The 25,575-nt window shown below is 40.2% G+C and overlaps 1 protein-coding gene across 1 annotated transcript in view; it reads left to right on the plus strand.

Annotated features, from left to right (window-relative positions):
- Positions 1-4,792: 4,792 nt before the first annotated feature.
- The window catches only part of rod (rough deal), a 128,259-nt gene continuing 107,476 nt past the window's right edge, over positions 4,793-25,575 (plus strand). Inside the window, exons 1-5 of the mRNA XM_067087413.1 lie at positions 4,793-4,905; positions 12,763-12,885; positions 13,593-13,828; positions 20,863-20,976; positions 24,176-24,299. Coding sequence (XP_066943514.1) covers positions 12,763-12,885; positions 13,593-13,828; positions 20,863-20,976; positions 24,176-24,299 — 597 coding nt within the window. The 5' untranslated portion in view covers positions 4,793-4,905. The remainder of the gene's footprint in view (positions 4,906-12,762; positions 12,886-13,592; positions 13,829-20,862; positions 20,977-24,175; positions 24,300-25,575) is intronic.

A 25,575-nucleotide genomic window follows, 5' to 3' on the forward strand; every position in this document is an offset into this window, starting at 1 on the left:
ATAACTGACACTGATAAATGATTCGGTTACTGGTAGGTTACCACTAAAAGAAAATTAATACAAAACTGAAACAATTAATGCAAAGACGAAGGATGGTGAAATGTTCTGTTGTATCGACGAGCCAGTATTGAGTGAGTCCTGCCTGCAGTGAGCCCGTGTGACGTCATTGTCTGGCCGACCAGTCTTGTGGGTCCTGGGAAGATCACAAGTAGGTTTAGGATTTCTGAAACCGTATTAGTGGTCAATAAGAAGTTTGGATCATGGTGTTCAAGAAGGCGAGAGTTGATTAAAGTTTCAAACAGTTCATCGATATTGGAACCAAGAGGAAGGACGTCTGCAAACTCCTTGACGATTCGAGCAGGAACCTGACCGTGGGCAGATGCCTTTTGGACGCAATAAGATTCAAAATGTACTCATTACAATGGAATATAAATGGTCTAAAGGTATACGCATGGTAAAGCTGATATGATTTTTTACGAGTCATTCCAAGAAGAGTTAAGAGTCTTAGCTCAGCTGTCTAGTAAAACTGAGCTGTCTAGTAAAACTATTGAATAATAATAGTAATAATTAGTAATAACAGCATCGTTATCATTTCCCAAGCAATTTCCTTGAATAGTGTGATTTTGCACAAATGATAAACATGTCATTATATCTTAAAGAATTTCAGTGACTCAGTTGTTACATCTCTGCAGGAAAGTTTTTTGAAAAATCTTTCCTCATCATAAATCATCGGTATCTTAACTGCCTAAGACTGATACCTTGTGCAACAGATGTCACAACATTTTAGAGCCTTTTTAACAATAATTAAAGACTCATTAACAAGTAATCGAGTTTCCATGATTCAAATTTATTTTTTTCCTGGATGTAGCCTCTGACAAAACACGTGTACTTTCAGTTTTGGTACTCACTACTAAGCTATGGTATTGACCATATTTTAGACTTACAAGTTCACCTACTGAATACGTTTCCCTTACATCTGAGTTTCTTGCACTTGTAGCACTAGATTAAATCATGTCTATCATAGACATGACAACACTTACAGTACACAGACAATTTGTCTTATAGTAATACAGTACTTCCCCCGACTGTGAGGAGCATTTGAAAGAATCGTAATTCTCAGTTTTCACGTCGACGATTTCCGTCTTGCAACTTGCTTAAAGTTATTCTTACCCTCCATTAGATCAGTGAGACAAAGTTGTCTGTCATAAAGTCCATGATGCTGTTTTCATGATTTGGAATATTTTCTATCATTTTGCTTTGTACTTCAAAAGGAATGTTTTGGATGACACCGTTCTTTTTAGGTATTTAAAGTCCAGTGGTTTGCTCATTTATGTAATTGTGTTTCTCGTATCCTTACAAATACACATAGGAAGCAGTTAGGGATCTGCGATGCTCTTTTAGATTTGACATGCCATTTGCAAGAGAACCTTGATAGGGGTTTTGAGTGTAGAGTAATTCAAATAGATTTTAGTGCTGCTTTCGATTTAGTAAATCACGAGGCACTTATTTATAAACTTCAGAATCTTGGAGTGGTGGATATGTTTTAGGTTTACTTCAAGATTTCCTTACAGGTAGGCAGCAACGAGTTGCTGTTGATGGGTTCTTTAGCTAACCAAGGCCTATTGTGTCTGGAGTTCCACAGGGTAGTGTTCTTGGTACACTGTTATTTTTAGTGTATACAAGTGATGTGGTTGTTGGCCTGGAAAACAAGATTGTTCAGTATGCCGATGACTCAACACTTGTAGGTGTAGTAAAGACTCCACTTATGAGAAGTGAAGCTGCCCTTAGTCTCAATCGTGACATGGAGTAGATTAATGAATGGTGAACTCCAGTAAAACGAAACACTGTTGATTAGCAGATCTCGTACAGATTTTCCAGCTCATCCTCCCCTCCAGATGGGTGGGAATCTGATGAATGAGGCAGAAGCTTTAACTGTTCTAGGTGTAACTTTTGAGAAACATCTAATGAAAATTTCAGCAAATGCCGCACGAGAGTTACGTATTGTACGAAAGGCCTCATATATTTATAACAGTGATAAAATCAGTGCAACATGTTTTAAGTCATTTGTCCTTCCTTTACTAGAATACTGTTTTCCGGTATGGATGTCTGCTTCTGGCAGAGGTTTATCTCTTTTAGAAAGAGTGATTCATGGTGGCAGGTTTCTGTTTCTTAATATTGGCAGTTAAGACTTGGATCATCGACGGATGGTCTCTCGTTTGTCAATTTTTCATAGGGTATTTTAATAGACTTCTTTCACATTCACAATTCATCCTGATCCCCTTTTCCTGACGAGAGCAACCAGATTTTCTGAACAGCAACTCCAACATACAGTAAATGTGCCTCGATGTAGAACTCAGTTCCTGAGGTCCTTTATTCCTCACACCGTTGGACTGTGAAACAGTCTCCCTGAGGAAGTCGCACAATTGGAACTTCAGAAGTTCAAGCGAAGATGCAATGCATTACTACTGCATTTTAATACATTGCTACTTATTTATTAATTTAATCATTTATTTTTTAATAAGCCAGATCACTTCTTTCTGTACTTCCTTGTACCTCCTCTTACTTCTTCCTAATGAACGCCATTTACTTGGAAGCTTGAATTTCAAGTCAGTGGCCCCTGTGGGCTTGCTCCATATGCGTAGGGTTCATCTTTTGAATAATAGTATTAATAATAATACAAATAAACTCTTTTCTCTGTTTATTGATCTCTTACAGGTCTCGGGCCCTCTGTGAACGAAGCAAACGATGGTAGTGTATTTTTTCATCCCAATCTACCATTTAACAGGCTTGTTTGCACTTTTATCACAATCTGTATGGCACCACAAAGTTAAAGATCTCATTCAACTCAGTAACCTTTTTACTTGCCATCTTACAAAATGCAAAAAGATTTCTCATAGCTGTCTTTCCCATTTTTTCCGTCATGTCTGTTTTCTGTTTCTCCACACTTTATTTTTATTTCTTCCCTTTTTTCGATTTACGTAGAATTTATGATATTTTTATAGCACTCCAGTTACTAGTCATGGAGTCGAAATTCTCACATTTTCTCCCCTGTCTACTTTTTTTTTTTTTTTTTACTTCTTTTTTTAATCCATACTTTATTTTGTTTTGTTTTGATATGATTTGCATCAAAATTAAATGTTTAGGCATGTCTTGAAATCTGAAATGCCTTATGGTTGTTTATCGAATGAGAGTTCCTGGTTAAGGATTTTGCCAGAAAAGTAAAGGATAACAAAACAAAGCTTAGGAGTTGCGGAAGAACGCCCCGTTTGACTGAATATAACTTTATAGTTGGATTTATTTACCAATGTAACCAAATAAAAAAAACTCTGTTATTTTCTTTAAATGCAAGGACCATCGCCATATGCCGATGATGCTACTCATCTAGCTTCTTGTTCCTTCTCCGTGCCTTAGGCTTGTAGTTGCAGAATCCTTGAGAAGAAATCTTTCCCATATTCATGAGTGGAGCAGGCATTGGGCAGAAAACTTAACCCTTTTAAAATTCAAATTATGATAGTCGATCCAGAACAATTTTGCTTTTGCATCCTGATTTACATTTAAGTGGTACGGTTTTAAATGTTGGTGACTATTTTAAGATTTTTGGACGTAATTTTTTTTATAAGAAGTTGACTTTTGAGAAGGAAAAACGTAATATTGCTTCCTCTTTTTCTCAAAAAGTTGGTGCCTTGCTGAAATGTTTTAAGTGTTAGTGATGAAGCTATTGTATCTACTGTAAGTGCTTCAAGTCTCCTTCTTCGTTGTTTGGAGTATTCTCTAGTGTGGTCTTCCGGTGCTGACTCTCATCTTAACCTCTTAAACTGAGTCAGGTCATCAGTCAAGCTTTTTTTCTTTTTGTCAGCTCTCATTGGTGACTTGTAGTACAACCGTAAAGTGAGTTCATTATGATTGCTGCATATCCTCCTTACCTGACGTAGCTGTTTTTGATAGCAACACTAGGGTGACTGCCCCTGAAGTGCGTCGTTTTCCAGCATCAGGTTTAATACCACTCAATTTGCTGAGAGTTTTATTTTGGCTAAAAGTAAAATATGGAATAATAGTTTGCCTAGTGCAAGCGTGAAATCTCCTGCTCTACTAATGGTTAAGCTGACTAATCCTTAATTCAGAAGCATTGCTTTTATTTTTAATTCTCTCATATTTATTTATCTATCACCTTTTCCTATAACGTGTCTCTCTCTGCGGCCAGATTGCCCATAGAGGTTTAAGCTGAAGATTCAAAGACAGAAATAATAAATGACTTTGATGAAAAATAAATTTCAGGTACTGTACTGAGCATTTCCTAATTATGATTGATATATGTGGCAAAATCTTTCAAAAACAGTTCTAGAATCGGCACTTTACGAACATAAACAGTCACCTGCAGCCTTTGTCGTACCATTGCAAACTGTTTGTCGGTCAACCACAAGTTTTTAATATGTTAGTTTGTCTTATATATCTGTTTATTTCGACTTTATAGTCTTTTTCATTATTCTGTATCAAAACCTCAAGAAACACGTGTGATTAGACTCTTTAGCTTTAAACGGTGATTTGCCCCTCTCTTTTTCGAAGTATTAAAGTTAGTAATGATGACTTTTACTATGTGACATGATATTAAGACATTAAAAAATAACTAATTTAAATCAGAAATTGTTTAATATTTTAATTGGAATACCCCTGAATAAAGATTGAATGACACATTTTAGTTTAAGTGTTCAAGAAACAAATTTACTATAGTATATCTTGTATGATGACGTTTATGCGTTTTCTGTAGGATTTAAGTTCCGTAATTCCTTGAACATTTAACAGTACTGGCGGGAGGAGTGAAAGACAAAGTCAAGTGAAAATAAGTCTGTCGATATGTTTTGCGAATAGTATATTCTTTTAAGAGTGATAAGTGCACAGGAAGGCAAGGTAAGACCTTAAACGGTTTGGATGTTTGTGGGTTTCACCTTATACAGGTGGGATTTCACCGTAAACGAGATACATAACCTAGATTTTAGACGAACCACACCTAGGCCTAGGCCGAGCGATTCGTCTTTTAATCGCTTATCCTAGGCCTAAAGTCATTGTGTTTAATAAAAGTATTTACCGATGGAGCCAGTTCCATTGCGAAATACGCTCATTCAGCAAAGTTTTCGTTTTTCAAATCCCTCTGCTTATTGGTATTTTTCATTATTAGTGAAAAAATGTTTGGTAACGGCAGCCTAGCAAGTTTAAGCGGGCAAGTTTTGCCCCTGACTAATCGGTATTATTATTTTATAATAGTTGCCAATACACAAAGTGAAATTGTAGGCTAACCTGCGTTTTTGAAAAGAGCTCTTCATCAAATTACGACATAAGGTAAGACAGAACCGTCCCCAACCCCCTCCATAGCTAATACCGCAAAATTTTAACCAGTAAACACCCCCCAGGTTACGTGGTATTATTATTTTAATAATATTGGCAACTTGTAAATAAAATTTTACCGACTGACACACGTCAAAATGAGTTGATTAGGTGTATAATTACGTCGAAATCATTTTATCCTTCGTGTGTGTAATAGATTTCTCGTATTGCTGGTTGTTTGTCTCATTCCCTCATAAACTAGGCTACCGCAGACTGAGCTAAGGTATGACTGGCGAAGGCCACCCACCGACCCTGCCATTCAGAAAGAGTGGCGATACACTAATAGGCTAGTATCTTCAAATAGGCCTAGGCTAATTAGCCTAATTAGGTTGGTAGGCTAATACCGTTGGGAGTGTTGTGGGTAAAGTACTGGTAAAATTTTATAACTTGCCAATATAAAATAATACCATGTAAGCTAGGGGTGTTTACTGGTTGTAATTTTGCTGCTTTAGTTGTGGAGGGGGAGGGCAGCCGATATTCTCTTACCCTACAAGTTGTAATTTGATGAAGAGCTCTCTTCAAAAATGTAGGTTACAATTTCATATCGTGTATTGACAACTTATAAAATAATACCAAACTAATTGTCTTGGTGTTGTCCCATATCCAATTCCATTAGACTTGCAGGAAAAGCAAATAGACTTCAACTGATGCCAGATAATTCAGGCCATAAATTTAGGATGTGAATGTGCTGCACAAGACAGGGGCGTCATATCCTCATATCCTCATCTGCGTATGAGAATTTTGTTTGGTTTTCACCCTGTAAGGATGAGTTTCCTCCACCTACCCCCTGTAGGGGGACAGTGCCGCAGTGCACCTTGCACAGTGCACCTCAGGCATTACCTTAGGTTCTTTGCAGTGTCCCATTGACCCCCTAGCTGCAACCCCTTTCATTCTTTTTACTGTACCTGCATTCGTATTGTCTTTCTTCCTTCTTACTTTCCACCCTCTCTTAACAAGTGATTCAACATTTTCAGTACTGAATGACCCTATAGGTTCCAAGGTGTGGTCTTTGTTCTAAACTTTATATTCCAATTCTAATTCCTCCACCTAGCTTCTATGGTTAGACAAGAAGCTGGAGAGCAGACATCTTCACTAGATGGCAGTATTTATAGTAAATATTAATGTCTAGCATGTCTTCTGAGGCATTGCTTTAAAATTTAGGTGCACCTTTTCTTGAGGAATATCAATTTTATTGACCAAACCAATTGTTGGAGATACTTAAAACCTGTTTCCCAATAGGGTCTGAACTATAATTTTTAGATATTATATTTAGAGTGGGAAACTAAAAAATGAATTTGTTCTGACACGATATATATCGTCTGTCCTTTACATTAGGAATTACATTAAGCGAACTGTTTCCCAATAGGGTCTGAACTATAATTTTTAGATATATTTAGTGGGAAACTAAAAAATGAATTTGTTCCGACATGATATATAAATCGTCTGTCCTTTACATTAGGAATTACATTCAGCGAAGCCGGAAACGGCCATTGAACTTTCGAACAAGGTGGTTAGGCAGTTAACTACCATCTGGGGGGCGGGGGTACCGCCTGCTCAGATGTAAACATTCCATTTTGCTTTCGGTCGTTGTGTGCTGCAGACGTGCTTCTCGCTCTCTGCCCTGACTGCTGTTGAGCTGTTTTGCCGGTGGAACCTTTTTCTTGTCGTTTTCTATCATGAATGTTGATAAATCTTGCAAGCCCTCCTTCCCCCAGCATATGTGCCCTGGGATAGGGGGTAAGAAGTGCAATAGCTTCTGATCTAATGTTGACATGGACCCACACACCCTTTGCTCCTCTTGCTGGGGGCATGTGTTCACGTAATTCACCCTGTTCGGAGTGTTGTTCCTGGTCTGCCGAGCAGTGGATGAAGTTTGAGGGGAGGAGAGAGTACCAAAGGAAGCCTGCCAAGGTGTCATCTGAGGGTTATATGACCCCGATGACTCCTTGGTGGCTGACACATCGGGATCATTTCTTCCTCCCAGCAAGCTTCCCCCTTCTTGCTGCCTCTCCTTTGGGTGAGGACTTCCCCTCGTCTTCTTCACTTGCTTCGTCAGTGTGGAAGGCCGCGGGGGAGCGGAAAATCAGGACATCCTCTTGGGGGCCTCTCCTCGGTCCGGGGTGGGTCTTTTTCCCCTGGAGCAAGCAGAGACTCCCTCCTTTGACCCGACTTTGTCTTCAGGTTTGGCGGTGGAGACCTCTCTCGTTGAGCAGGTTCCAGACCTAACCTCTCCCTGGCATCACCTGGGTCTACCTGGCATCGCGTCGTTGGAGGGTCTGATTTCCCATCTGCCTGGCTCTCCTGTGGTTACCCACACCGCAGCTGCTGCCACCACGTCAACAGTCGCCATGACTTCATTAGCCAAATTGCTGGTGACTGTTGCCTCACACCTGGGTACTCAGGTATCTGCCATGCCACTGCCCCCTGACTTCCTGGCCCTGCTATCCCTGCCTGGCCCCTCCAGTATGGTTACCTCATCGATGCTGTACATCACAGTTCCTGCTGTTGCCGACCTATGCTCGTTCCCCACTCCGGTCCCGGCTCCTGGCTTACCTGGCTCTCGGCTTGGCCTGGCTCCTATTCCTGCTCCACCTGTGCTGACCACCAATGTCTCAGCTTCTGGCTTGCCTGGCTCCCGCGCTACTCTGCCTGCCCCGGTCGCTGCTGGTCCAGTCATTGATGTCTCCGCTGTGCGGGTTGGTCCTGCTTCCCTGGCCCCCCTGGCTGCTCCTGTCTTCTGTTGCTCCCTCCTGGATGGGGGACCTGACTGCCATCCTGAAGAAGACGACGAAGAAGAGGTCTCGATTGTTGTTGTCTTCGTTGTCTGCTACCTCTGCCTCTTCTTCTTCCGAGGCTCATCGGCCAAAGAAGAAGAAGGCTGTCTCTTCCCCCCCCCCCTCCAAGAAGTCTCACACTGAGACTACTAAGGGTACTGTCTCCCTCCACAGGAAAGGCAGTGGGGATCTCTTGTCCGCTCTTCCTAGCCCGCGGGCCAGGGAACCAATTCGTTGACCCCAGGGTCAGTCATCTCAGGAGCTGAGGGCATGCAGACCTTGGTTTACACTCCCATTGCCATGCCGAAGAAGTCCGCTTCTAAGGCTGGCACTGTGTCGGACACTCGTTCCCGAGCTGCGCCAAGTACCCGGGTCTCTAAGGAGACTCGGGTACTCCGGACTGGTAATGGAGAGGCCTCTCTCTGTATCGACATGGGCACAGGACGAGAGAAAGAGCCCAGACATGCAGGTGTCTCGGCTCTTCCTGCTGGCACTTCCATGAGTGCCAAGCAAGGTTACCGGGAAGGTGCTTCGGCCTCTCAAGTCCACACACCTGGTGAGACGGAGAAGAGGTCCCCTGCTCAGTCTTCTCGCAAGGTTTCAGCCTAGTAGAAGACTGGGGCCCATCGAGAGGACAGTGCAAGTTCTTGCCAGCCAGCCGTGTGTGTTCGACTCAACCCAGTCGCCTGGCTCGGTGAAGTTGAGGACCCAGTTCGACTTGCTTGAACTGCTCCGCTCTCCTTGGGACAATGCTTCACTGAAGCGAAAGTTTTCTCCTTGACCCAAGTTGCCGTCATCACCGTGGGTTGGTGACTGCTCTCGGCCCGATCCTCCTCGCCTGTCCCCTCAACCTCCTGGGCTTCTCCTAGGAGGTGCGAGTTGGACAGGAGGAACTCTGGTGAGTCGCCTCCCAGAGTTCGACTACAAAGGCTTATGCTCCTGGGTAGGTCCTTGGAGCGACCAGATCTTACACCCGCATAGTGCAGGATGGATCCCAGGGGTCTGCCGAGGTTCTCCCTCCTGCCGGAAGAGTAGATCAGGAGGACCGCACCCTGAAAGGACCCAGGGGTCCCCTTCACCAGGATGCGAGCACCCCCGCGATTCAGAGGACTTTTGCAGAGGTCATTGCGCTGATTCGTCAGTGCAACGACCTTGGGAAAGGGACCACGGCCTCGCCTGTGGGTCGTCTACACTTGCCGAGGGGGTTCTCGATCAGGTGAATGATCTTGTGCCTGGGCAAGATAATTCACTACGTTCTAACCGCTTGGGCAAGTTGCTTCCCCCTCCTCTGCCTCGACAGAAGCGATTCTACACGCCTTCAGAAGGGGCATTGCCGCCTAAATATGTTGGCCCGGGTCTCTTTGCAGCAGCTTACTACAGAAGGTATCTCCCTTTCGCAGCAACCCTGGAAGCCACCTCCATAGCTGCCTTAAAAAGTTAAGTATACCTTAGTTTTACCAGACCACTGAGCTGATTAACAGCTCTCCTAGGGCTGGCCCGAAGGATTAGACTTATTTTACGTGGCTAAGAACCAGTTGGTTACTTAGCAACGGGACCTACAGTTTATTGTGGAATCCGAACCACATTATAGCGAGAAATGAATTTTTATCACCAGAAATAAATTCCTCTAACTCTTCATCAGCCTGCCGCGGGAATTGAACTCCGGCCCATCGAATGACAGTCTGAAACTCAACCGACTCGGCTAACAAAGGGCTTTCCATGGCTGCCTCCTCAGGCACTGTTGTGCCTGGGGAGGACTCCACTTTCGGGTGGCTGTGCCAATCTGAAGGTAGAGCCATTCCTACCTTGCCCACCAGACAGCAAACCTGTGGGCCAACCTAGTTCTCAAGCGAAGAGGTGCCATTCTTTCTCAGTTTGCTAGGTCTGTGGGACCCGAGTCGGCAGTGACCCTACGGAATGGACCGTTGCTGGGTTCTGCCTCTCTCTTCCTTAGGGAGCTGGTAGATGCTGCGGTTGACAAACATAGTGTCAACGACATCAACCATCTTGTCCACCAGACAGTGGCTAAGACCTCCGGGCCTTTCGAGAATTCGGGATGAGTTTTGCGAAACTCACTGGTTTCATTGAACAACAAAACCACAGTAGTGGCATTCATCGACAAACAAGAGGGAATCGTTTTTCCCTCCTGTTTCATCTGTCGACATTTGCAGGTAGTCAGGTGTTCTGTAGTGCACTTGACAGCTCAGTTAGCCAGATGCATTCCCAGTGGGGATGTATTGGTAAGGTGAGCTTGGCCTCAGGTTTGAGTGATCGGGACGGAACTTGCCATTCACTCTTTTCTTCACGAAGATTCATGAAGAGACTGCTCAGATGAGAGATCCCTATCATCTTTCTGTTGCCTCCGTACACAAAGTCAGTACCTTTTCTTGCTCCTTCGTACCAGACCCAGGGGCCGTGCTGTCTTTTTGGAAAAAATCAATATCTACGTTTTTTCCCTCCGTATTTGTCTGTTTCACTAGGGGTTCACAAGCATTGCTCACCCCGAGTTACAGACAGATGCTGGAAGACTTCGCCTTTCACCCGACCTGATAGCTCTGCTTCCAAGGCATTGAGAAGAGTTCTGCTTGACTCAACCTCCTGTAGCAGCTACACAAGAAGCGGTTCTTCAGGCAGTACATCCCTGTGTGTTCAGGACTGGGAGACCTTCCGGCTTTCCTTGCAAGCATAGACTTTCTCGCCGAGCAGCAACGAGTATAACTGGATATCTCTTGAAGTCCTGTGCAACACTGTCCCAGGGACTGGATCTGTCTTGCTGGTGGGCGTCGTTGACGGAACTTCTTCTCTTGTCAGAGTCACTCTTCAAGTCTGGACTTCCTCATCTTCTCCGCAAGGGTTGCTTCTCTTCCTTTCATTTGTGAAGAACATAGGCCCTTGCGACCTAGTCTTCTATCTGAAGTAGCTGTCTTCTTCTCAGTCGAGATTTATCTACGGATGAGAAGCTTCTTCGGTCTTGCTATCCCAGGGAACTGTTCCCTGGGTGGCATGTGGCTCTTGTTTAGGGTTCCTGTCCCATGCGCTCTGCACGTGCCCTTACGAGAGTCATCGGATAGAGACATGCCCTCTTAGGACCATCTCTCGTCTTGCTCCGGCCTTGGCGTAGAAGATGGAAGAACAGGTGAAGGGGATCAACACCTCAACTCCTTCTTGGATGTCACAGGTGAACTCCAAATCCATTGAGTCCCTATTGTTCCCCTCCTCCTTGGACTTGTTATCGGTGATCCAGATCAGTCGTTACTTTGTCCCATTAGGGAGCTGTAGTACTTTCCGAAAAGGCTCGACATCCCTAACCTGGATGTCGTTGACGTTTTCGCTAGTACTATCTCTCCCAAAGAAGAAGTGTCTAGGACATCTTTCTCCTGGCTTCACGAAGTCAATGGCTTGGTCCATCCCTCCCATTCCAGAAGTTTCTGTTGGTCTGGAAGCAAGATGTGGTCTCATGGACCACACTCTTATCTTCCTGTGGTCTTGCCCAAAGGCACTTGGAATCTTTTTTCCTTAGTCCTTGGTGGTTACTCAACAAGTTGTTTTCTTACACGGCTCCCTCAAGAGGACTAGTAGCATTTTGCCTAAGGTGTTGGTTCTGGAAGTGAGAAGGATACCAAGAGTGACTGGCATCTCTTCCTCCTCCTTCCCCGTACTCCTACTTCTCCTCCTTCGGGATGAGAATAGGACTCAAACCAATACTTGCTGGATCTCATGCGGTAAGACTACGCATCGAGCACCCGTTATATTTTTCTTGTAGAATCATAGAAGCAATTCTGCTCCTTCCTCTAGCAAGGGGAGGAAGGAGAGACTAGCAATAGGGGAACCCCTATCTTAGGTTTTCCTTACTGCCTCCAACTCTAGACTCTTCCCAGCCTATTTCGTATGAATTACATTTCCTCACTCATGCGAAAAGGTCCAGTATCTGACATTTGATCTTGCAGTTCCTACACTCCGATCAGTATGTCAGAGGCACGGTACTCCTCCTCGTTCTTTCGACCAGGAGTAGCCCAGGTGTGCAGAACTCCAGTCAGTTCAAGAGACTCACTCAGATTCCTCCCTCCAACCAGTGAGTCTTCCTAATGTAAGGGACCAATGGTTTGTACGGTATATTGTGTCGGAACAAATCTCAATTTTTAAAAGTAAATTGTAGTTTTCCTAACTATACAAACCTGAGGTCCTTTACATTACATATTATGCCCACCCCTCAATCTGAACCTGGACCGAAAGGCAAATTGGAATGTTTACATCTGGGCAAGCGGGTATTCCTGCCTGCTTGGTGGTAGTTACTGCATAACCACCTTGTTCAAGAGTTTAACGGCCGTGTCCAGCTGCGCCGTAAGTAATTCCTTATGTAAAGGACCTCAGGTTTGTATAGTTCGGAAAAAAAATACAATTTACTTTTAAAAATTGTGATTTTTATCATAAAAATCATTATTATTAAAATATTTATTTTCCTGGAGTTATCCTATAATGGTGAATGGCTTGTAGGTGAAAAACATGTTAAGTAAATGTTTGTATGTAATGGACAGTACACTTTACTTGGGATTATATTTGATCCATTATGCATTGTTCAAAAGATTTTATTCCTTTACTGTATTTGCAGATGGTTCACTGGGATGTATTGGATGCCAACTGTGATGAAGAGACTCGACAGGCTGGAGATGTTGCCTCTCTGACCTCCCTTTATGAAGTTGTTAAATTAGCATACCTACAGCCTGATGACAAGGTACTCCTAAGTAATATTCATTGTTAAGTGCAGATAACTCTCTATTTACCTGGGGGATACTTTCCAGAAGACATCATGTAAATGGAAACTTTGTGAATAGATCATAATTTCCCCATAAGAATCACATTAAAAACAAAAATATTCACTGCCCATCTTTATCGCCTTGCCTTCATTTCCTTTGCTCTCCGTCCAATTTGTTCTGTTGGCTCTGGTGAAGACTGCATTTCTCCATATGTATGGGGTTAAGTTTAGTGGCAGTGAAATCTCAAATTTTTATTGGATACTGATACCCATGGCAGCATGGGAAATTTTGCTCGTGCTTCTTCATACCTGTATTAATGTGATTAATTCATGTAAATAGCTCATTATCTCCTTTAATCATAGCCTGTGTTAAAGTGAAAAAGTGTTTGTAGAACCCATGTCAATAGAGAATTACCTATATGTATTTGTATGTGTGTTTACTTCTGTTTTGATGAGATACAGCATGTCTATATTTTAAATTAAATGCCAGTCCTGTAAGATAAATATAGCATAGAATAGAAGGACATTTGGTGCTGGAAAGGTTTTGATAGTTATTAATTGTTAAGGACAATGTGAATTATTAAAAAATGAGCTGCTGTATAAAAAAAATTGTCCCATTTCTGCCATACACCATAAGGTAGCTATAAGATACAAATTGAATATAATTTAAAGCTATCTTATTGCAGCTTATTGAACTTCCCCGACTGGCAGCTTCTGCGGCCTGGGGCCGTGTTGCTGTTGCACTTGAGTCTACAGTATTTGTATTTGGTGAAGGATGCTCAACCCTGTTGATGAAACTGGCTATGCAATCTGTAATTGATATTGCTATTTGGGTGCCACCTGGAGATTTTTTGATTCTGGGAGATTGTGAGGGAGATATTCACTGTGTGCATATTGCATCTCAACAAGTGCTCATTACAAAGTAAGTATCAGTTTACTGGCTTCCGCATCCTCTTGCAGTTGAATGTTTATAGTTTTTTAAGCCATATCTTATTATGGGTAAAAGTGAAGGTTTTATATACCAGTATATTATATATAAATTAGTATAGAAGGAAAATTTACTCTAGATTTGTCAAGTTAATCTTGTTTATGCAGGGGGCAAGAAAGTAAACCTAAAGTGAGGTGTACTCCTCCTATTCACTCTTGTCTAATTAGAGGGAAAGGTGGTGGAATTTTGTTGTAGGGCAATGGTTTATATTATGAAACATCAGTTTTATATATGTAACTTACCTGGTAATTACATTGCTTATAGTTTCACTCACTGGCAGCTTAAAAATTTTGAAATTCGCGGTAGCGCTAGTGCAGGTGGCTAGTCCCTGCCCGCTGTCGGGGTGAGAGAGGAACAACTTCAACAGCAAGATTCAATTGTTTTTCTGCCGGCTCCAACAGTGTTCATTTGTGAGCATTCAGCTCCCCTGCACTGGGGAGAAGACATACTGGAGGCCCAAGGGAGGGTGGTGGGATTTGCCCACGGGCAGTCAACCCCTCTGTCGAGCCTGTTGTTCGTTCCCAGGCTTCGACTAAATGCCATTGGAAAGGCGTTCAGGTGCATCAGCTTTCCTCAGATATGGAAGCTTCCAGCTCGGACAAGAAGCACCCGTATTGCTACCTGCTTCATCGCACCTGCTCAAGAGACATGCGGGTCTTGGCACTACCTCTCCTCTGGCAGTCAAGTGGTACAGGGAGGCTAGCCTGCAACCTTCCTGCAGCTTTCAGGACCAGTCTGCTTCTCCAGCTCGCCCTTGTCATTCGTTGGGAAACAGCACTGAGTGCTATAAGCGCCTGGCGACTCACGCCAGACTTCGCTTTTGAGCACCTGGCGCCAACTCGAGCTTCCAGCACTAACAGCCGAGCACCCAGCCACTTCTTCTGGGTGACCAGCGCCTTCCTTGCATCAAGCACCATCATCATCGGTTTAAGAAGATTTGTTAACCTCACTCCAGGGGTAGAATATGTCCAGGTATCCCACCTGTCAATGTGGGAATCAGCTATGTAATTACTGGTAAGTTACTTATATAAATTACTTACATAAAAATGACATTTTTATGATAAAATAAAGTTTTACATAAGTAACTGGCCAAGTAGGTGACAAGGTCCCTCCCACCATCTGTGACTTGAGGAAACAACCCAGCGGAGAGCTCAATTCATTTTCTACCAGCTTTCATTTAACATCAGAAGTTTTCACGCAGCTGCTTCTTTGCTTTTCGGCTTTTTCTTTGCACAAATTTGTTGCTTTGTCGCCTGTGCAGTGGGCAAAGTTCACAGGAAGGAAACAGTACAGGAGGAAAGCTGCCAGGGCGTAGTTGGAAGGTTATACGCCCCCGACTACGTCCTTGGGCACTAACCTTTCTTCCTCGTTTAACCCTCCTGCAGAACTTCCTACTTGGCTGTCTCTCCTTCGGGAGTGATCCCTCCCTCTTCATCTTCACTTGCTTCGTGGGGTAAAGATTGCCTGGGGCTGGGGGTAGAATCAAGATGATCTCTTCTTGGGGGGTCTCCACTTGCTCCGAGGGGAAAAATTTTTCTCTTGGAGCGAGAGAGTCTCCCTCCACTCACCTGACTGTGTTTTTTTCTCCCTCCAGGATTGGCAGCCGAGCACCATGAAGCTGCCAAGCTCCGGGAAGCATGGATCTCCTTGGAGCTCTCAGGAGCTCCATCAGTGCAGGGTATCCTGGGACACCTGAGGACTTTGCAAGTTCCAGAAGTCAGCCATCCTGCTGCTAGTGTCACCAGGACTACAGTAACTGTGACGGCGTTTGCTAAAGTTCCCGAAACGGTGTCGATGCACTTTGCAACTTTGATGACCCCGACTGTGGTGGACCAGACTGCCGTCCATGCTCTTGCTCCCCAATACACAGTGTCCCTACCACCTCCTGCCTTCGCAGTTCCGTTGGCTCCTACTGTGCATGCTGTTCCAGCTGCTCCTGCCATTCCTGCTGCTCCAGCTGCTCCTGTGGTTCCTGCTGCTCCCTCATGAATGGGAGACTTGACCGCCATCCTGAAGATGATGTTGAAGAGGAAAACGAAGAAGATGAGTCATAAGGTGTTGTCATCGTCGTCTTCTTCGTCTTCATCATCTTCATCTTTGACTTCGTTGTCTGTTCCTTCCTCCTCCTCTTCTTCTGAGACTTGCCAGCCAAAGAAGAAGAAGAAGAAGAAGGCTTCCTCTCCCCCTCTAAGAAATCCCACCACAGTACTTCTGAGGGGCTGCTGGTGTAGGCACAGAGTGAGAGAAAGTGCCGAAACATGCAGGTGTCTCAACACTTCCTGCCAGTACCATTTCGAGTGCTTAGGCAGGTTCCCAACCCGGTGCTTCGGACTCGAAGGTCTTAGCACTCGAAGACACAGCGAGGAGGTCCCCTGTTCAATCTTCTTCTTGTCAGAAGGTTTCAGCCTTAAAGAAGACTGGAGCATGTCGGGAGGACTGCGCAAGTTCACGTTAGAGAGTGCTTGAGCACTCGATGCCGGCCAGCCCCTTCTCACTTTCGCACAACCCTCTCCTCGGGACAGTGCCTCGCCAAGACGTAGGTGCACTCCTAGACCCGTGCCGCCATCCCCACAGCCTGCCTCTCCTGCTGGCTCTTCCAGTAGGACAGGAAAGTGCTTGATCCCCCACACCTGTCCCCTCAATCTCCTGGGGCTTCACCGGGAGGCGTGAGTCGGACAGGAGGGACTCCTGCCAATTATGAAGATTACACTTGGATTCCACATAGGCCAGTAATCAGAACTGAAGAACAAATAACAACTAAAATAAGGCCAGTTTTCAATTGTTCTTTGAAAACCTCAAAGGACCTGCCATCTTTAAATGAGGTTGCTTATACTGGTATTGACTTGATGGGTTCCAAATTTTGAAATTGCTTTTTTATTTCAGAACTAATCAATATGCTATGTTACCGACATAAAGTCTGCCTTTCTTATGATTAAGTTGGCCAGTGAATATGATCAGAATAGATTTTGTTTCTTTTGGAGAAGAGGAAATAGTTTGTTATCGATATAAAACTATTGTTTTTGGATACACTTCTCCTTTTATCTTGAATTATGTAGTGAAACTTCATAATGAATCATATCCTCAAGACAAATGTAGGCAAATATTAGATAAGTTTTATGTAGATAATTTGATAGTGACTAGCAATGACATAGGTGAATTACATGAGCTATATAATCTTTGTTTTTCAAGAATGAAGGAAGGTGGATTCACTTTAAGATCATGGAATTCAAACTCAACTGAATTAAGGGAGACCATGAAATCTGAAGATAGGTTAGTAAAGCATGGGTGCACAGAGGAGAAGGTATTAGGGTATCGGTATATAATGTAAATAATGACACTTTAAGTATAGCTGATTGTGTGGTAGAAGCAGAAGCTGATACCAAAAGGAAAGTTTTATCACAAATATGTAAGGTTTTTGATCCACTTAACTTTGTTTTACCCATGACTATTAAAGGTAGAATCCTAATGCGCAAAGTTTGGAAGTTAGGAATAGAATGGGATCAGAAGGTGCCCAAAGAAATAATAAATGAAATGAAAACTATCAGTAAAGATTTTGAAATGTTCTCAGTTATCATTTCCTAGACAAGCTATAAATGAACAGAAATCTTATGGACTCTATATATTTTGTGGTAGTTCTACTGAAGCTAATGGGTTGGTGTTGTATGCATGTGATGAAGAAAATAAAAGTACTTTCTTATTTGCTAAAGCAAAGCTCGCTCCTTTAAAAAGGGGTAATGAGCACAGTGTACCTACTTTAGAATTAATGGGAGTAGTCTTAGCTTTGAAGTGTTTACCAGCCTTAATGGAAACTTATAATAATATTCATTTTCAATTTGTAAATATTTGTGTTGATGCTCAAGTAGTGCTAAATTGGATTATAACAAAAGAGCCTAAAGTGAAATGTAAATTTGTAAGAAACAGGATATTGGAGGCAGATAGTCTCGCTGGTGATTTCTCCAATGGATTTAACATCCCTATAGTTTATCATTATGTGCATACTGACCAGAACCCAGCTGATTTAATTACAAGAGGATTGTCATATGGAAAGTACTTGTCACAAAGGAATTGTTGGTTAGAAGGACCTGATTGGCTGTCTAATAATTTTGATAATTGGCCTGAATATCCGCTATTAAGTATTTCCCCTGAATATAAGCTGAAAATAAATGTAAATTATGTTAATGCTGTAAATAGAGTAAACACTGGCATTTTGAATATAAATAAATGTTCTAGTTATGATAAATTGTTGAAGTGTACTAGTTATTTGTGTAAACTTGAATGTAAAGTAAAGGGATGGGAGCCTAAGGTTAAGGCTTTAGAATATTGGATTAAGACAGCACAGTCTGAGCACTCCAAAGAAATAGAATTCTTACAGCAGGAAGTTAAAACTGATAAAGATATTCCAGTATTAGTATCAAACTTAAATTTATTCCTTGATGATAATGGGATCCTGCGATCAAGAGGAAGAATAGCAAAATGTTTGTATTTTGATTATAATGTATACAACCCTGTGTTATTACCTAAAGGGCATCAATTTACTGTCTTATATGTTAATTATTGTCATGCCAAGGTTCAACATATGGGGACGGGAACTACTTTAAATTACCTTAGGGAACAGGGATACTGGATACCTAAAGGTTTAGTAACTGTCAAATCAATAGTAAGTAAATGCACAGTGTGCAAGAAATATAATGCATTGGCTTACAAATATCCTAGAATGGTAGACATACCTAAACACCATATGAATTTGGTAAAACCCTTTATGCATGTTGGAATTGATTACACAGGGCATTTCTGGGTGAAGGATGAAGTAACTGGGAATAATGTCAAAATGTTCATTTTAATGTTTAACTGCCTTAATATAAGAACAGTGCATTTTGAACTATTGCCTGATATGTCTACCCATAATTTTCTGTTGGCTTTTCAAAGGTTCTGCAATATGTATGCTGTTCCTAAATATGTATATAGTGATAATGCTAAAACCTTTGTAAAAGGTGGTTGCATATTGGAATCCTCTTTAGCATCTAAAGAATTTCGAGAGGACATGGAAAAGTGTAATATCAAACATATCAGAATCCCTTTGTATTCTGCTTGGGTAGGGGCTGCCTGGGAAAGGCTGATTAGAATTGTAAAAAACTGCCTGTATAAAGCCATTGGAAGATCTATGCTTTCTTATTTTGATTTGTTAACTACTTTATCAAATATTAAATTAGCAGTAAATTCTAGACCTCTTACTTATAGATCTAGTACTGCCAACCTTGAATTTATCACTCCAAATTCATTTTTAAGACTTCATGGAAATTCCTCCTTAGTCTTGAGGAAGGAAGAAGAGGAACTTTGGCGAGAGCAAGATCCTGGTGCTTTGGGAAATACCTCAGTATTACAGGAAGAAATATTGAATAATTTCAAAACTTTTTGGTATGAAAATTATCTATTAAGTCTGAGGGAGCATTCTAGAAATATTTATCAGAGTAGGTGGGAAGATAGAATCAGGGTAGGTGATGTTGTTTTGATAAAAGCTTTTAACAAACCTAGACCCTTTTGGATGTTAGGGAAGGTTTTGGAACTTGTAATGGGCTTTAACAATAAAATACAGTCAAGCTTAAGCAGGGAAATGGTGCAGTTGAATACCACTCTATTTCAAATCTCATCCTATGGAAATATCAAGTAGGCAGTCAAGTGTTCAGGCTGGGGCTGATACAATGGTGACTGATAATCCTCCTGATAGTGGGCCCAATGTAATATAATAAATAATAATGGTAGTAATGGGCCTGCTGCCCCTGGAATAGAAAGGTCTGTCAGACCAAAAAGAAAGGCCACATAACAATTTCAGCAAATGATGAGGGATCATACTGCCCATTTGTAGTAAATAAAGGTTTGTTCATATGTAAATATTCTTAGTACATTAGCAATTAGGATTAGTAATGGAACAGGTGAGGACAAATGCTACTTTTCTTCTCTTGTAGAAAAGAGGACTTTAAAATGCTACTTTTTCATTCTTGTGGAAGAGAGGAAATACCTTGTGCATAAAATACTGTATATATGAAACTTAATTTTATCATGAAAATAAGATGTTTCCCCCATTATGGGAATGTGTTTACAAGTACTGTACTTCTTCAATCACCAATGTTTTATTGTTTCATTACTTTTGTATGTATATATATATATATATATATATATATATATATATATATATATATATATATATATATATATATATATATGTGTATATATATATATATATTTTTTTTTTTTTTTAAGTTCATCCTGTGATCTTTTATCCCAACAATGTACAGCTAAAACATTATTTCTGTCTTGTGTTTTCCTTTTTAATATACAAGAAAAAAATAATGTATTAGCTGTACATTTTGGGATAAAAATTGCTGGATGAACTTTGAAGAGAGAAAACATAGGAAAGTAATGACATAAAAAAGGTGAAGTAATCAAAGGGGCACTTGTGAACCCACAGTACGTAGAGGGAAACAAAATATTTAGTAACTTAGATTACATCAAGAAGAAGTTAGTTCTAATTGAGTCAGGCATATTAGATCTTGTCAAAAGATCAAACTTCATAGAATAGCATAAGGAATGCAAGAGAAGGATTACTGACAATCCCCAGATTGACAGAAGGCATAGGGTTAGCGAGGACCCAGTTGAGGTATAGAATGGACCATGGAAGAGATCAAGGGTTAGGAGATATGTAAGCTGGAGGTCACCAGACTGAAAATCATATAACAAGAACACAATGAAGATGATAGTAAGAGCTGTTGTAAGATATGAACAGAGTGAAAATGTGCACTTAACAGACAGAAAATAGAAACAAATTTCGCTAACACAACAGGTTCTTTCCTCCTGAGAGAATGTTACCACTGTGTATAACTTTTTGTAATAATGATACTACAGTATTGTAAACTTCACTACTGTAGTGGGGACATGGTCATATAAGTATTTTTGTATTTTGCTTTTTTCAGACGTCTTCCTATTAATTCAGATTCTGGCAAGTTGTTTATTGGAGGTGGAAGTGAACAAGGATGGGATGGAAAAGTGTCAGTAACTCTCGTTACATGTCATGGACATGTTGTTGGGTAAGTGTCTTCTTTATGCTGTATTCATATTTCTATTCATATTAAGTGACAGAATTCTTTTTTTTTTTATTATATATACCTTGTTTCACAGTTTAATTGATAGTTAACCCTTTCGCTTATGGCTCTTATAAACAATTACGTCTCTGGGCAGTGGCAGTGACTTGATCGTTAAGCATAAAAATGTTTATACCCTTACAGTAGCGCACCAAGATAACGGACTGAGGTGTACAGTACTTCCAGATATATCAGTGTGAAATGAAAATATCAGTTTGAGGGTTTTCGCCGCCAGATCGAGCACTGAACTGTTTTTTTCAAATCAGGCACCAAAAGGAATACTGGGAGTTTGAGTGAGGGAGAAAGCACTGGGAGTTTGAGTGAGGGAGAAAGCGTGTCACCCATACATGAATACATGTTTATGCTTACAGTACAATGTAATTTCACTTTACATTACTGTACTGTATACTGTCCTGCAGTTTATATTAACCTGTTAAGCGTCCTTTATGATAGACATCGCCACTCCCGTATCATTGCATTTTCTGGCTCGCAGAGTGGTCATTTGGTCTATGCTAATTTTTTTGCTATTTTGTGTGTTCTTTTTTACATTGATATTGATTTTAGTATAAAGATATTAGAATAAATAATTTAGAATGAGACAGGGTTAAAGAATTTATTTTGCATTTTTATATCCTAAAGATTATGAGCATGAAACATGAAAGGGAAAAAATTCTTCTTTCGAATGCCGTTCCCAGAAACATAGAGCTAGTAGATTAATGAATTGTTTCATTTGATTTTCATTTGTGGCATACCATTTTAGTACACTTGATATATTAGGCAAACTTTCTATATATTCATCTTGAAACTGGATGGAAAATCTGTTCGTTGCTGCTAAAACGTGCACCATGACTTTGTCATCAAAAAACTTTAAAAAAAAAAAAAACAACAACAACTCCACAGGGTTTCCCTTATCCTGAACACCAAATTTTGCACCTTTGGGCGAACAAAAAGTAAAGGGAACTCCACAGGGTTTCCCTTATCCCGAACAAAAGGTTCATGGAATCCGCAGCAGAGAGAGTGAGAAGTAATTTTTGTGCTGATTATGGAAAAAGCGCCGTTATTTCCTTTTATTGTAGTCATCATTATTCTCTGCAACAAGTAGTGATAATATCTCTTCAGGCAAAAGATTTTTCTTTTGCTTTAGATCACTCATTATGATGGTATAAATGTGATCAAACAAAAAGAAACCAGCTGTTTATCAATGAATGCCAGAAACATAACGGGAGGTGGAGGTCAGTGTTCTCCTACCAGACTCTTTCCCTTACAAAAAAAGTTGCCATTTCCCACTAATTAAGCTCATAATGTTACCAACTGATGTTCCTACAATTTGTATAAGAGGGAAGAGCATTTCGGACCAAATTTCAGTAGCGCCCTAGCCTTGAAAGAGGTAGGATGTGTTACTCTGTTGAAGGAGGTGTGATAAGGGTTGCTGCCGACCAAGATATGCTGTCGGTGACGCTTAACAGGTTAATAATGAGGCTTTTATCTTACTTTACAGGTACTCTTTGTTATATAAATATACTTTGTAGCAAAAAGGACTTTAGTGCTATGAGAAAAAATGACTAACTTGAATAGTAGTCACACTTCTGTAAGACATTTATTTAATATGTATTAAAGATTTATTTAACTTGTATTAAACATTTTATAGATATTTTGCTCTGTTTACATTAATATTAATATTTTAAAATTAGTACATCATTGTTATAAGTGTTTTAGGGGTGTATATGATTAAGAGTAACAGAAATGTAAGATGACTTTGGGTGTTTTGGGATGATGAATTTGGGTGTATTTTTGTTTGAAATGTTATTAAATTGTTTTAGTATGATAATTTAAGGTATATTTTTGTTTGAACTATTAAATTAGGCAGTGAACTGTTAAGATAAGCAGTCAAGCATTTTACTGGTTTACTGGGTACAGGGTATAAATAGTACTTTATAGAAAAAACATGCATTCACATATATATACAGCGATGTATCAGAGTTTCTTTTATAGCGTTGTAGGCTCGGATGCTTTAATCCGTTATCTCGGTGAGCTACAGTATTTGTTCAAAGACACTTATTGTTTCTTCAACAATTTTCAAGGTAGACCACTCACTTTTGTTTCATTTTGCAGCTGATTACTTATTCTATACAGTGGCATAAAAACTCCCCCCAAAGTAACTATTATGTAGTTGAAATAATGAGTAGAAATTGAGATACAAGAAAATTTTGTACTTTTCTCCAAAAAAAGTTTACCAAAAAAAAAAACTAATTGCGATAGTCTTCATATTTTGTCCAAAGCATACTCGGGTAAATTACCTAGTTACTATAGTGCAAAAAGCTGTAATAATAGCAAGGAAAATATGAAGAAAAGAATGACAAAGTAGAGTCACGTTTTCCACAAGAAAAGTGCTAGTCACCCACACGATACAAGCAAAATATGTTATTACCTTTTTTTGTTCACAAAAGCATAACTAGGAAAGTTTTCTAAGTAGACTGCTCAGTTTTGTTTAATTTTGCAGCTGAATGATTGATCTATACAACTGCCTAAAAATTCACCTAAAATAACTGAATGTAGGTGAAATAATGAGTAGAAATTATGAGATACGTGAACATTTTGTACTTTTCCCCCAAAAATAATTTGGCCAAAATAATATACACGGGTAAATTACGTAGGTTTTGCAATGCAAAAGTTGTAATTACACCAAGGAATATATAAAAAAATGAATGACAAAGTAAACATCACGTTTTCCGGAAAATAAATGACATCCAGTTGAGTGTTCGTTCATCTCTCTCTCTCTCTCTCTCTCTCTCTCTCTCTCAGTAATTATAGAATAAAAACATAAAACTATTCAAAATTGATGAACATTCATGTTGCATATGTATAAAAAATATCAGGAATACTCGCTAAAAATGAACCTCATCTTGTTTGCTGGTTTGCATTTTTTTTTTTTCTTTTTCTATGTTTGCGTATGACATCAGTAAGTGAAGGACTTAAATTTGGACAACGTTTATATTAGTCATCAATAAGCAAAAGGGTTAATGTGCAAAATGAAACATGCCTTGAAGTTCTTAAATACTTCCGTACAAGTAATAATTGTACTTCATCTCTCATTGTTAAAAATGAAAGCTAATTATAATTTTTTTTCATACTGTGTATTATGCAGGATAAAAAACATAGACCCTGAAGGGTTAAGTGAAGGTTTGAGGTTGGAAGAAAAAGAACACCTTAAGGCTGTTGCAGATCAAATGGCAGTATCAGTTGATAATATAAATCTTAGTGGTACCCAGGTAAGAACAATTTCAGAACTATTTTTTTTACTCTTGTTATATCCAGTTAAATATGGTAGTTAAGTATACAGTAGTTGAATGATAGATTTTTTCAGTGTAACGTTTTGTCAAATGCAAGTTAGAGAGAACCAAATGCTCATACAGTATATAGATATTACTTATGGGAATATGGAAAATAAATGGGGCTTTTATACCATACCTGAGCTTAAATTCTCATTTCATTTAGGACTGGTCTAAAATATTAGCTCAGAAAATTATAACTTACTCAGGTTATGCTTTGTAAAAATGAATACTGCAATAATGTAAGTTAACTTAGACCTAGGATGTATAAAAATTTTTAAAACTGCCATTTATTGTTAGTTGAAATTGGGATATTCAGACACTTTATTTGATTTTAATAATTTACTGCACTCTCTGGATAAAGTTACTGTATCACAAGGCATACCATTAAGTAACTTTTGTAGTAAACAGTTTGTTATAATAGAATCTCTTTCATCAATAAACTCTCTAATCAGGAAGTGTCTTGCTGCACTCCAAGTAGTTAAAAATCAGATTGAGGTTTAGGTTGATTTATTTCATTCAGTCTTACAGATTTGTTTGGAGAGTATTGAGAAGCTTCAGTGAAGGTGATTGTGATCTTGTTAGAGGCCTTAAACTGCTGTTTGGCCCATATGTATTCAATATCATATTTTTTTTACCGTGTCCTTTTCTTGTGTGTGTGTGTGTGTGTGTATGCTTGGATTTGTAATATGTGTAATAAAATGTTTACAATTTTGGGTTGCCTAGTTTGTCTCTTCATTTCACTAATTGTCTGCCTTGGTAATTCTTTTAAATTTTTCTTTGCTTTCTTCCATCTTCACAGTTCTGATGTTTAGGCTATTTTGTACTTTAATTCTTTATTCCTTTTAATTTTCTTTTTTTTATGGAATGTATGCTTTAGTACATTATGAATTAAAGCCAAAACCTTCAAGACTGACAGTATCTAGGCGTGAAGTATTGTTATTATAGATTACAACAAACATTTTAATGAGACCATTGAGTCAGGTTGCTGGACTCTCAAAGGGATCCACATGAAGATTTGTTCTTGAGAGATAATTGTAAATGAAACAAGGTAAAAATGTTTGTCAGGAAAGTGAGAAAGTCCAAGGTAATTGATGAAGAGTGCATGGCAGAAACCAGTGCAACTGCAGCCAAGGGGTTGCTGCAGTGAACCTTCCATGGTCTACATTATGTTGTACAAAGCACACTTGAAGCAAACCCTTCTACAGGGTCCTGA

This window comes from Macrobrachium rosenbergii, chromosome 43 (assembly GCF_040412425.1).
Source record: "Macrobrachium rosenbergii isolate ZJJX-2024 chromosome 43, ASM4041242v1, whole genome shotgun sequence".
Lineage (NCBI taxonomy): Eukaryota > Metazoa > Arthropoda > Malacostraca > Decapoda > Palaemonidae > Macrobrachium > Macrobrachium rosenbergii.